This window comes from Neospora caninum, chromosome Ib (assembly GCF_000208865.1).
Source record: "Neospora caninum Liverpool complete genome, chromosome Ib".
NCBI lineage: Eukaryota > Apicomplexa > Conoidasida > Eucoccidiorida > Sarcocystidae > Neospora > Neospora caninum.
Window position 1 is genome coordinate 1,721,243 of NC_018386.1, and position 12,937 is coordinate 1,734,179.

The 12,937-nt window shown below is 52.0% G+C and overlaps 3 protein-coding genes across 3 annotated transcripts; all 3 read right to left on the reverse strand.

Moving 5' to 3' along the window:
- Window positions 1–1,311: 1,311 nt before the first annotated feature.
- NCLIV_004450 (srs domain-containing protein) lies at window positions 1,312–2,469 on the reverse strand (the record flags this gene model as incomplete). The annotated part of the gene is made up of 1 exon (XM_003879953.1): window positions 1,312–2,469. One exon carries the CDS (start codon window positions 2,467–2,469, stop codon window positions 1,312–1,314), a length of 1,158 nt encoding a protein of 385 aa, XP_003880002.1.
- Window positions 2,470–5,549: 3,080 nt separating this feature from the next.
- On the reverse strand, window positions 5,550–6,719 carry NCLIV_004460 (srs domain-containing protein; the record flags this gene model as incomplete). The annotated part of the gene is made up of 1 exon (XM_003879954.1): window positions 5,550–6,719. The coding sequence occupies one exon, from the start codon at window positions 6,717–6,719 to the stop codon at window positions 5,550–5,552; it is 1,170 nt and encodes a 389-aa protein (XP_003880003.1).
- Window positions 6,720–9,787: 3,068 nt separating this feature from the next.
- On the reverse strand, window positions 9,788–10,957 carry NCLIV_004470 (SAG1-related sequence 2, related; the record flags this gene model as incomplete). The annotated part of the gene is made up of 1 exon (XM_003879955.1): window positions 9,788–10,957. One exon carries the CDS (start codon window positions 10,955–10,957, stop codon window positions 9,788–9,790), a length of 1,170 nt encoding a protein of 389 aa, XP_003880004.1.
- Between the last annotated feature and the right edge of the window lie 1,980 nt (window positions 10,958–12,937).

The following is a 12,937-nucleotide window of genomic DNA, read 5'->3' on the forward strand; positions in this document are numbered from 1 at the left end:
TTCTGCCATGTATTTTACAGGCCCTGTTGAGCCGGTAGACCACGTGGTAAACAAGTGCGTGCCCCCACAAACGACCGTGTACCCATCTTTTGAGTCCATGGCATATTCTCACTGAATTTCCTTCAAGTGTGGAAGCTCTCCTGAATCCAATACGCGTTAAGAACAGTCCTTCTCGTGTGTGCGGACACATCGAGTTCGGTGCTTGCGCTTTATCACAGCCGGACCCTCTCCTGTTGAACCGCGAATGATTCGCAAGCTTCCAGCATGAAATATGGTGGCTAGAGGATTTGGATACACACAGCTCATCAAACTCCATCCGACACATTCTAAACGGTTGTATCCTTTACCGCACATGTTGAGAAAATCGAGAGGAAAGATTCAAAGGCACTCGGAGTGAAAGAAAAAAGGGAGGAAGAGGATTGAGGCCGGTTTGTGACTGGACAGCGATTCCGCCCGGATGTCTGTCGAATGTTGTTGGCTCCTTCGAGTAGTCGCCGAGTCCTACCCTTTTTTGCCTGGAGCTGCATAGCGTAGAGCAGACAATTATCGTGAGTGTGTTAGCGCGGATGCACTTTCCATATACTATTTTTAAATGTGACTGTGGCAGATGTATACACAAATGTGTAGCCAGACAAATAGTGGAGATGTGAACCTGAGTAGACGCGGACGCAGAGTCGACACGAAGCCATCACAGCGATACTTTCAGCAAGAATGACGACCACGTGAACTCACGAATTTTGAGTTTTCAGCTTGCAGCGTGTGGTAGCTAAAAAATGGTGGTAGCGCTAGACGATAAAGAACTAACGTGAAAGAAGCAACCTGTTGAGTTTGGTATTTGGTGGAGGACGGCAGTGCCACCCCTCGTGCCGCTTTGCAAATGGCAACGTTTTTCATTTCAATCCTGTCTCAAGCACTGCATGCAGTCATCGTCGCGGAAGATGGCTTTCCTCGCCCTTCACCGGTGGTCCAGTCCATTTGGCGACTGGTGTTGCGATGCACCTCCACAAGTATTCAGCCCTGACAGGACACCCACCAAGACCATTTGCCTCGCAATCCCTACTGCGGTCCATAGAGCATGCCTTGGCGATGAGGCGCATCGTCTCCACAACAGCAATAGATTGAGTCCGCGCCCAGACGTCACACGATCCCACACACGGAGACTCTCTCAGCGAGAACGCGGAGATACATCTCGGTGAAAGGTATAGATGTCGTGTGAAAAGAGGCTCTTTTGACAATCGTTTAGCGTTAGATGAATGTGCAGGCACGGAAGAAGGTTAAGCGTCCTGAGAAACTCGAGACGTGAAACCCTGCTTACACCGAACCAGCCAGCAGCGCTGATAGAGCAGCCGCTCCAGAGGTCGCAGCTACTACTTGCGGGGTGATCGGTGCAGCGGAGGCGGCGTTCACCGCCTTGACAATGACAACAACCCGACAGGATGTTGTCACCGACTCAGACTGACTGGATCTCTTTGTAGGATTTTGCGCAGCAGTTGATTTAGGAGCGCACCCTAGAAGGAGGCGCTGGTCTTCACCTGGGAAGTCAGTCTTCGGGATGGTCAACACAGTCGGGGAACTGTCGTTCTCCGCTTCGGTCCACCAGCTGGTTTCAAAAGTGGGAAGAATATCAGAGTAGTTCGCCTTGGAGCACTCTTCCAACGTATCTCCCTCGGGGAAGCAGTACTGAGATGTGTATGCTGCAGGCTGCATCGATCCGTCCTTCCCGCAGTCAATGGTGAGAGTGTTTTTGTCTTGTGACATCTCCACTTCCACGGCTTTCTGGTTGCTGTCCTCGCCGTATGCGCAGGTGACAACGTTTTTGTCGTCAACCGACGAGGGTCGGGCATTCACGTTCACTGTCACTTTGCACGACGGGTTGGCGGCGGCACCTGCTTGTTTTTTGCAGCCAACGAAGAATGTCTTGTCGGTTCGAGGGAGGTCTGCTTCGTTTAGCTTGAGCATCCGCGCGGTGCCTGCGCCGCTGTCCGATATGCTTTTTTCTGTCCACTGTATGTTTCGGTTTGCCCCGAGGAGCGCTTGCAGGGTGACCGTTGTGCCGAGCTTCTGTGTGCCAATGGCGCAGGCATTAGATTCATCTTCCGGATCGGTGCTGCCGGTCTGCCCGTCGCAGACGTTCGCCCGGTCTTCTGGTGCTGGTGTGTTTGTTTCACCTAAGCACTTTACCTCAGCGGTGAGGGAACTCTTTGATAGCGTCAACGTAGCAGGAGTTGGGGTAGTTGCGCTTCCATTTTTTCCCTGACACGTTGCGACGGAATTGGTAGCGGCTGTTCCGTCCCGGTTTCCATCTCTCCCCGAAGTTAAAGACCGACGCAGAAGGCCCTCGAACGGCTCACCAGCGACAGCTCCGCCACCTGAAATTAGCAAAACTCCACCCAAGCAAACCGCCATCAACTTCCGGACCTTGGATCTGAGCTCTCCATGATATTGCTTCATTCTGCTTGCTCTTGCCATTGTGTGGTTTTAGCTGACAACCAGTGGAACAACGTGATGAAAATCGCCGGCAGATAAAGGCCACCGGATTGAAAGCTCAGCGGTACGAGAAAACTACACTTTGTCCATTAGGCAGGTGCCCGGTCTACTTTGCTGGTTGGCGGGCACTGAATTCGTGCTCGGCACAATGGGAAGCGGCGGGCTGCTCGGGCGGGCGGTGCACGGGGGCAAGCACGCCACACACAGCCGCACAGCTGACAGGAAATTTCTCGCGGGTGAGGTTTGGGGGACTTCACCTACAAGCCACGGTCGTGTCTTTTTCTCATAGAACGCTACGCGAGTGAAGTCAGCTGGGCGATGGTACATCTTCTTTTCGTTCCAGAATCCACGTCCTAACTATGGCGCAACCTTTTTGGCTTCAGCTGGTAGGGCTGTACGATAGCTGGCAGATTGGCCTACAACGTCGCATCGACGCGGCTGCTGCAAGCGTGCGGTATTACTTGCTGGATTTCATGACACAGGGCGACTGTGGAGCATGGGTGAATATACCCGGCGAGCGAGGTTTGGATTGGTTTCTGTCATGGCGTCCTTGGCTTGTGTTAAACGACTACACAACACGTGGGGACCACGTTGGTCCCGAGGAGACGAGCGTGGAGCCATCTACTGAGTCCATGTCATATGGCCAGTGAATGTTCTTTGCAAGTGTGGAAGTTCCCTTGGATTCATTGCGAGTCGATAAGCATCCTCCTTGGTTGTTCAAACACATCGAAGTGGGTTGCTGGACGTGTTTACCAGCGGACTCTGTGCCGACCGACTGTATAATGCACCGGCGTCCACAATATATTATGAGGGCTGGGGGACGTGGGTACGCACTGCTCACCAAGCCCTCATCTGCCACGCTCTCAGCAGTAGTCTCCAGTACAACGCAGCTTAGGAAATATGATAGTAAAGGCTCCAAGTAGTTCGGACACAGTAGAGGGAGAGTGAGGGGAACAGAGGGCGAGTGCACAACGCCGCTGCGCCATCTCCCCCGCTGTTGGCGCCGACGAGTCGGCGTCGAGGTCTAGCTCGTTTTGCCTGGAGCTGCACACTGTAGAAGAAAATACCGTGATTAAGTTGTAGACGATGTACGGTGCGTATATTTTAAATGCAACTCTGATGGCGACAGTTGGAAGGATTATCCCAGTTTCACAGTGAAGGTCTCAGCTCCACGGTGCGTGGAATCTTGTGAGGGGTCACTTAGCCGGGTCACTGTGACTTGTCACCTTGGCATCGAATAGAAGAATAAACGTCTGAAACATCGGGAATCGTTACAGATTCGGAGATCATCGGAAATCAGTAAATCCAGTGTGTGTAGTTCCGCATGAAAGCGTGCATAATCCGATAATCCGGAAGGAGTGGTGCGCATCTACTTCGCGCGCTTCTAAGCCGTCGAGGATTCCCCGTTCCTGCCTTTCCACTGCAGTAGTGTAATGTCGGCGACGAACACATCTATCTACGTGTATGTACATGGCGAGATATGCATGTTTGTGTGTTTTTTTTGTCTCAACGTCCTCTTTCTACAAAGAACTGGTTGCAGAGGCTGCACATTTGGTTTGATCTTTCTTCCATGTCTTTGCCCACCGGATTCAGCACTGGAGGGTCACTTGTCAGCCGCGCTACGTTAATAGATGGCACAACAACATGATGCGTTCCACTTTTCCGCCTTGTCGATAAGTCCGGTCATTAACACAGGAGTGGAACCATGTAAAATTACATAGGAGCCGTAGTCGCACATCTTTGCGTACGCGGACATGAAACCGCTGTTCTCTGTTCCTGAGAGTACCGAAGATCATGCTCTACTGAACGGCTTTCTGCTGAGTCGCTTTGCGGCAACCGATCGGAGGCATGACCATCGAAAATCTACTTCCTTGCAGCGTTTCCATTTGGCCGGTGGAGGATCCCAAACAAGCGGAGGTGGACTCTATCAGTAAGAGTTAAACTCCGACAAAGGGGGGACGACTCTGTTTGCATTTGTTTGGAGAGTCTGAGTTTTGGTGTCCCCGAGAGTTATATTGCCTGCGTGGCTCTCACCTAACCATCTTTACCTTCAAACCCTGCCGGTCTGTCCCCCGATCTACGCATACGTAGTCTGCAAAGCAGTGCTTAGTTCACCGCCGCGTTACACTGGCCTCAGCAACTGCTTTACAGTAGTTCTTCAGCCGATAACGGCTATACATTGCTGTACGCCTATATGCCGTACTCAGATGACTATGTTCGTCCATGAGGTCCTCGTCCGAGATGCAAAGGCTGCTGTCTGGCAAATCGCGTCGGAGCGCGCGCATGCTCTAAAAAAGTAACCTCAGCAGGTTTGAATATGTGAAGTAGCTTGTCACCAAGGCAAAAAATTACAACTGTCAGCGAGTTTACACGAGCCTGGGGCGAGAAAAGCGGTGGAAATTTATGAGTGCGTAGATGCAGACGCAGAGCAGAAGAGACCGTCACGCCACGTAGACACGGCCAGAATAAGAGCAGGACCGACGAGCTAAATGAACAGGACACGGTGCTCGCAAGTACGATAGCTACAAAATGGGCGATATTATGAGGCGATCGCGAACGAACACGAATGCGGCTACTTGTGAGTTGAGGTTTTGTTAGAGGAAGGCGGTGCCCCCCTCGAGGCCCTTTGTATATGGTTGAGGTGTACACGGCACTTCTCGCTCATGCATCGTAGGCATCCTCGAGGCAGATGACGCTATTCGCTCGTCATTACAGCTCTTCAAGTCCATGTGGGGTGGGCACATTGTTGCGGTACCGCTCGAACATGATCCAAAAATCAAAGTGACGGCATTCACAATCGATGGTGGCAGCCAAAGCCCTCTAACGTGCCTTCGAATATATCTCGGACAGGAAGAATCCATTCTCACACAAACAAGAGAATTGCTCCACACCTGGAAGACCCACGACCACAACAGGATTCTGGTTGCCCAAGAGTTACATCTCCAAGAGACGTCCGGGAATAACCAGGCAAAAATGGCAGCTACAATCGTATAGCCATTCGATTTTGTGCAGTGACGGAAGCAACTTGAGACTTCCGAAAAAATCGAAACTTGCCAACCAGCTTAGAACGAACCAGCCAACAGCGCTGGTAGAACAGTTGCTCCAGCGGTCGCAGCTACAGTTTGCGAGGTGAATGATGCAGACGAGGCCGAGCTCGCCGCCTTGACAGTAACAACAACCCGACAGGATGTTGCGGTTGTCGCGGAACCGGACGGGCCGGATGCCTTGCCTGGCGTTCCCGCAGCTGTTGATTTAGGAGCACAGCCTAGAAGGAGGCGCTGGTCTTCACCTGGGAAGTCGGTCTTCGGGATCGTCAGCACAGCCGGGGTACCGTCGTTTTCTGCTTCGGTCCACCAGCTGGTTTCAAAAGTGGGAAGAATATCAGAGTAGTTCGCCTTGGAGCACTCTTCCAACGTATCTCCCTCGGGGAAGCAGTACTGAGATGTGAATTCAGCAGGCTGCATCGATCCGTCCTTCCCACAGTCAATGGTGAGAGTGTTTTTGTCTTGTGACATCTCCACTTCCACGGCTTTCTGGTTGCTGTCCTCGCCGTATGCGCAGGTGACAACGTTTTTGTCGTCAACCGACGAGGGTCGGGCATTCACGTTCACTGTCACTTTGCACGACGGGTTGGCGGCGGCACCTGCTTGTTTTTTGCAGCCAACGAAGAATGTCTTGTCGGTTCGAGGGAGGTCTGCCTCGTTTAGCTTGAGCATCCGTGCGGTCCCGGTGCCTGTGTCACTGTCCGAGATGCTTTCGTCTGTCCACTGTATGTTTTGATTTGCCCCGAGGAGCGTTTGCAAAGTCACCGTCTGTCCTGTGTACGAATCAAACTTGCAGTCATTGGATTCACTATGCCCCTGAATACCCTCTGTCGTCTTGTCGATACAGACGTCCTCCTCCCTGGTTGGTGCGGGTGTGTCTGTTTTACCTAAGCACTTTACCGTGGCGGTAAGGGAACTCTTTGAGAGCGTCAACGCAGCAGGATTTGGGGTAGCTGCGGCTTCACTTTGTCCCTCACAGGTTGCAACTGAATTGTTTACGACCGTTCCAGTCTGAGATCCATCTGCTGCCGAAGCTAAAGAGCGACGGAGAAGGCCCTCAACCGGCTCGCCAGCGGCAGCTCCGCCACCTGAAATGAGCAGAACTCCACCCAAACAAACGGCCATCAACTTCCGCACCTTGGACCTGAGCTCTCCATGATATTGCTGGATTCTGCTCGTTCTCGCCATCGTGTGACGTTGGCTGACAATATGTAAAGCAGCCCGAAGAAAACCTGAGAGCGATTAAAGGCCACGGAAATGAAAGTTCAGCTGCAAGAGAAAACTACACTCTGTCCATCAGGCATGCGCCCCGTATACTTTGCTGGTTGGCGGGCACTGAATCCGCGCCAGGAACCAGGGGAGCCATGAGGTGCTCGGGCAGGCGGGGCTCGGGTGCATGTCACACCGAGTCGCACCGCTGACAGCAAATTTATTGTTGGTGTTTGGCGGTTTTCACCGGCAAGCAAAGGTTGTGCCTTCTTCTTATAGCGGGTTAGGCGGCTGCAGTCAGGTGCTCGATCCAATATCTTCTTTTTGTTCCAGAATCCCCCGTGCTACCTGTGACGCAATCTTTTTGGTTTCAGCTGGGAGGGCTGTACGATAGCTGGCAGGTTGGCGTATTCTGTCGCAATGGAGCGTTTGCTGAAAAAAGCGGTGTTGCTTGCCTTGATTTCATAACACACGGCGACTGTGGAGCATAGGCGAAAATACCCGGCGATCAAGGTTTGGATCGGTTTCTGCCTTGCCTTTTCCGCAACGAGTTGACCCAGTACAACACGTCGGGAACCAGTTTTGCCGTGCAAACGAGTGTGTGGATTTCTCCGGAGTCGTGTCATATACTCACTGAACTTTCTGTGGAGCGTAGAGGCTCTCATGCATCCACTACACGTTGATGAGTGTGATACTCGGTTCTTGGAACACGTCGATTTGGGTAAGTGACATTTTCGCCCACCGGACTCTCTGAGTGACCGACTGCGAGTCTGGCACAAGCCTGAACATAGAATATGACGGCTGCGGCAACTCGGCACCCACAGCTCACAAAGTCCTTCTGCGGCACATTATAAGCAGTTCTCTTCAGTACTACACATGCTGAGAAAACGAGAGAAGCTTCAGAGACGAAAAAGCGGGTGTCGGGGAGAAGGGCATGCGAGATGACAACAAGGATGCCGCCGGGCTGCCGATTGACCGCTGCGGGTGCCTACAACCGATCGTCTTGTTGTACTGTCTTTGCTGGGAGCCGCAAACAAACAAAAGGCTTTACTGCGATTATGCTTCCGTATAGGTGCTGGTCGTATTTTTCGTGATCACATGATAGCAACAGATGTATTCTCAATTCAATGCCCACAAAGGTGAAGTCCTGAGTTTCATGCGGTGCGGACACTTGAGTGGGGTCGAATGACGGCCGAAGACGACTTGTCCCTCCGGCACTATATGGCAGCATAGACGTCTAGATATTGGGCGTTATTGCTCGTCCTGATGTCATCGGATGCCACTAATTCCAGAGTGAGTAGTTCCTTAAGAAAGGGTGCACGCATCCGCATCAGTGTTTCTTCCCTGCGGCTTCTTTCCACAAACTTGTAAGGCAACACAGGTTCTCAGTTCTTCCCTTCCCACAGTACTGGTCTGCTCAGCCAGCAAAACCACACAATATCCACATGCAAGGATCCGATATTCTATGCATATTTGTTGCGTCGTCGGTGTTCCCCTTGCTTCATAGCTAGCTCACGACGAGCGACACTGTTGGTTTTTTGTGTTCCATCCATGGCGTTGCTTCACTTGGATGAACACTTGGGAGGCGCTTGCCTGCTTCGTTGCACTCGGTTCAGTGGCGACTCTCGAATATGGACCGTTCCGTAATTCCGTGGGGTCGATATGTCCGGCCATCAACATGGGCTCGAACTCTTATACAGTTATTTTGCAGAATCCATGGAATATATGGGTACACGGACATGACACAGTTGCACTCTATTCCTGAACGAAGCAGCGTTCGTGTTCTACTGAGTGCGAGTTCCTGATCGTTTCCCTGCAACCGATCGGAGGCCCGTCCACCGAAAATCCACTTACTTTGGATCGTTTCCATTTGACTGGTGGTGGATTCCGAACAAAGGGAACTGGAATCTACCAGTGTGAGTTGGAGTCCCAGCAAAGGGGAAACTAGTCTAATTTCATTTGTTGGACGTATATGATTTTTGGTGTTCCCGAGAGACGTATTGCCTGTGTGGTTCTCAAGGAACCATCGTTAGCTTCACACCGTGCACGTTTTCGTCCCCCTGTTGTACGCATGCGTTCTCTGTAAAGAAGTGCTTGGTTCATCGCCACGTGACACTGAAGGCGCAATTGGCTTTACATTAATTCTTCAGGCGATAAAGGCTATACACAACTGTACACCTATATGCCGTACTCAGATGACTACGTTCGTCCAAGAGGTTTCCGTTCCAGAGGCAAAGGCTATTGTATTGCAAATCGCGTCGGAGTCGCATGCTCTAAAAAAGTAACCCCAGCAGGTTTGAATGTGCGAAGTAGCTTTTCTGCGCGGCAAGGAAATACAACTGTCAGCGAGATCACACTAGCCTGCGGCGAGACAAGCGGTGGAAATTTATGAGTGCGTAGATGCAGACGCAGAGCAGAAGAGACAGTCACGCCACGTAGACACGGCCAGAATAAAGGCTGTGCCGACGAGCTAAATGAACAGGACACGGTGCTCGCATCTTTGGTAGCGACAAAAGGGGTGATATTATGAGGCGATCGCGAACGAACACGAATGCGGCTACTTGTGAGTTGAGGTTTTGTTAGAGGAAGGCGGTGCCCCCCTCGAGGCCCTTTGTAAATGGTTGAGGTGTACACGGCACTTCTCGCTCATGCATCGTAGGCATCCTCGAGGCAGATGACGCTATTCGCTCGTCATTACAGCTCTTCAAGTCCATGTGGGGTGGGCACATTGTTGCGGTACCGCTCGAACATGATCCAAAAATCAAAGTGACGGCATTCACAATCGATGGTGGCAGCCAAAGCCCTCTAACGTGCCTTCGAATATGTCTCGGACAGGAAGAATCCATTCTCACACAAACAAGAGAATTGCTCCACACCTGGAAGACCCACGACCACAACAGGATTCTGGTTGCCCAAGAGTTACATCTCCAAGAGACGTCCGGGAATAACCAGGCAAAAATGGCAGCTACAATCGTATAGCCATTCGATTTTGTGCAGTGACGGAAGCAACTTGAGACTTCCGAAAAAATCGAAACTTGCCAACCAGCTTAGAACGAACCAGCCAACAGCGCTGGTAGAACAGTTGCTCCAGCGGTCGCAGCTACAGTTTGCGAGGTGAATGATGCAGACGAGGCCGAGCTCGCCGCCTTGACAGTAACAACAACCCGACAGGATGTTGCGGTTGTCGCGGAACCGGACGGGCCGGATGCCTTGCCTGGCGTTTCCGCAGCTGTTGATTTAGGAGCACAGCCTAGAAGGAGGCGCTGGTCTTCACCTGGGAAGTCGGCCTTCGGGATGGTCAACACAGCCGGGGAACTGTCGTTCTCCGCTTCGGTCCACCAGCTGGTTTCAAAAGTGGGAAGAATATCAGAGTAGTTCGCCTTGGAGCATTCCTCCAACGTGTCTCCCTCGGGGGAGCAGTACTGAGATGTGAATTCAGCAGGCTGCATCGATCCGTCCTTCCCACAGTCAATGGTGAGAGTGTTTTTGTCTTGTGACATCTCCACTTCCACGGCTTTCTGGTTGCTGTCCTCGCCGTATGCGCAGGTGACAACGTTTTTGTCGTCAACCGACGAGGGTCGGGCATTCACGTTCACTGTCACTTTGCACGACGGGTTGGCGTCGGCACCTGCTTGTTTTTTGCAGCCAACGAAGAATGTCTTGTCGGTTCGAGGGAGGTCTGCCTCGTTTAGCTTGAGCATCCGTGCGGTCCCGGTGCCTGTGTCACTGTCCGATATGTTTTTTTCTGTCCACTGTATCTTTTGGTTTGCCCCGAGGAGCGTTTCCAGCGTCACCGTCCGCCCTGTGTCCGAACCAAACTTGCAGTCATTGGAAACACTATCTTCCACAATATCCTCCGTCGTTTTGGCGACACAGACATTGTCCAGCCCCTTCGGTGCGGGTGTGTTTGTTTCATCTAAGCACTTTACCTCAGCGGTGAGGGAACTCTTTGATAGCGTCAACGTAGCAGGAGTTGGGGCAGTTGCGCTTCCATTTTTTCCCTGACACGTTGCGACGGAATTGGTAGCGGCTGTTCCGTCCCGGTTTCCATCTCTCCCCGAAGTTAAAGACCGACGCAGAAGGCCCTCGAACGGCTCACCAGCGACAGCTCCGCCACCTGAAATTAGCAAAACTCCACCCAAGCAAACCGCCATCAACTTCCGGACCTTGGATCTGAGCTCTCCATGATATTGCTTCATTCTGCTTGCTCTTGCCATTGTGTGGTTTTAGCTGACAACCAGTGGAACAACGTGATGAAAATCGCCGGCAGATAAAGGCCACCGGATTGAAAGCTCAGCGGTACGAGAAAACTACACTTTGCTCATCAGGCATGCGCCCGGTCTACTTTGCTGGTTGGCGGGCACTGAATCCGTGTGCGGAACAAGGGGCACCGGCGGGCTGCTCGGGCGGGCGGTGCGCGGGGGCAAGCACGCCACACACAGCCGCACAGCTGACAGGAAATTTCTCGCGGGTGAGGTTTGGGGGACTTCACCTACCAGCCACGGTCGTGTCTTTTTCTCATAGAACGCTACGCGAGTGAAGTCAGCTGGGCGATGGTACATCTTCTTTTCGTTCCAGAATCCACGTCCTAACTGTGGCGCAACCTTTTTGGCTTCAGCTGGTAGGGCTGTACGATAGCTGGCAGCTTGGCTTACAACGTCGCATCGACGCGGCTGCTGCAAGCGTGCGGTATTACTTGCTGGATTTCATAACACAGGGCGACTGTGGAGCATGGGCGAATATACCCGGCGAGCGAGGTTTGGATTGGTTTCTGTCACATCTTCTTCGCGCCGGGTTCACCCAGTTCGACAAGTGGGGAACCAGTTTTGCCGTGCAAACGAGTGTGTAGGCTTCTCCGGAGCCGTGTGGTATCCTCACTGAATCTTCTGTAGAGCGTAGAGAGACTCATGCATCCCCTACACGTTGATGAGTGTGATACTCGGTTCTTGGAACACGTCGATTTGGGTAAGTGACATTTTCACTCTCGGGCTCTCCGAATGACCAACTCCAAGTCTTGCGCAAGCCTGAACATAGAATATGACGGCTGCGGCAACTCGGCACCCACAGCTCACAAAGTCCTTCTGCGGCACATTATAAGCAGTTCTCTTCAGTACTACACATGCTGAGAAAACGAGAGAAGCTTCAGAGACGAAAAAGCGGGTGTCGGGGAGAAGGGCATGCGAGATGACAACAAGGATGCCGCCGGGCTGCCGATTGACCGCTGCGGGTGCCTACAACCGATCGTCTTGTTGTACTGTCTTTTCTGGGAGCCGCAAACAAACAAAAGGCTTTACTGCGATTATGCTTCCGTATAGGTGCTGGTCTTATTTTTCGTGACCACATGATAGCAACAGATGTATTCTCAATTCAATGCCCACAAAGGTGAAGTCCTGAGTTTCATGCGGTGCGGACACTTGAGTGGGGTCGAATGACGGCCGAAGACGACTTGTCCCTCCGGCACTATATGGCAGCATAGACGTCTAGATATTGGGCGTTATTGCTCGTCCTGATGTCATCGGATGCCACTAATTCCAGAGTGAGTAGTTCCTTAAGAAAGGGTGCACGCATCCGCATCAGTGTTTCTTCCCTGCGGCTTCTTTCCACAAACTTGTAAGGCAACACAGGTTCTCAGTTCTTCCCTTCCCACAGTACTGGTCTGCTCAGCCAGCAAAACCACACAATATCCACATGCAAGGATCCGATATTCTATGCATATTTGTTGCGTCGTCGGTGTTCCCCTTGCTCCATAGCTAGCTCACGACGAGCGACACTGTTGGTTTTTTGTGTTCCATCCATGGCGTTGCTTCACTTGGATGAACACTTGGGAGGCGCTTGCCTGCTTCGTTGCACTCGGTTCAGTGGCGACTCTCGAATATGGACCGTTCCGTAATTCCGTGGGGTCGATATGTCCGGCCATCAACATGGGCTCGAACTCTTATACAGTTATTTTGCAGAATCCATGGAATATATGGGTACACGGACATGACACAGTTGCACTCTATTCCTGAACGAAGCAGCGTTCGTGTTCTACTGAGTGCGAGTTCCTGATCGTTTCCCTGCAACCGATCGGAGGCCCGTCCACCGAAAATCCACTTACTTTGGATCGTTTCCATTTGACTGGTGGTGGATTCCGAACAAAGGGAACTGGAATCTACCAGTGTGAGTTGGAGTCCCAGCAAAGGGGAAACTAGTCTATT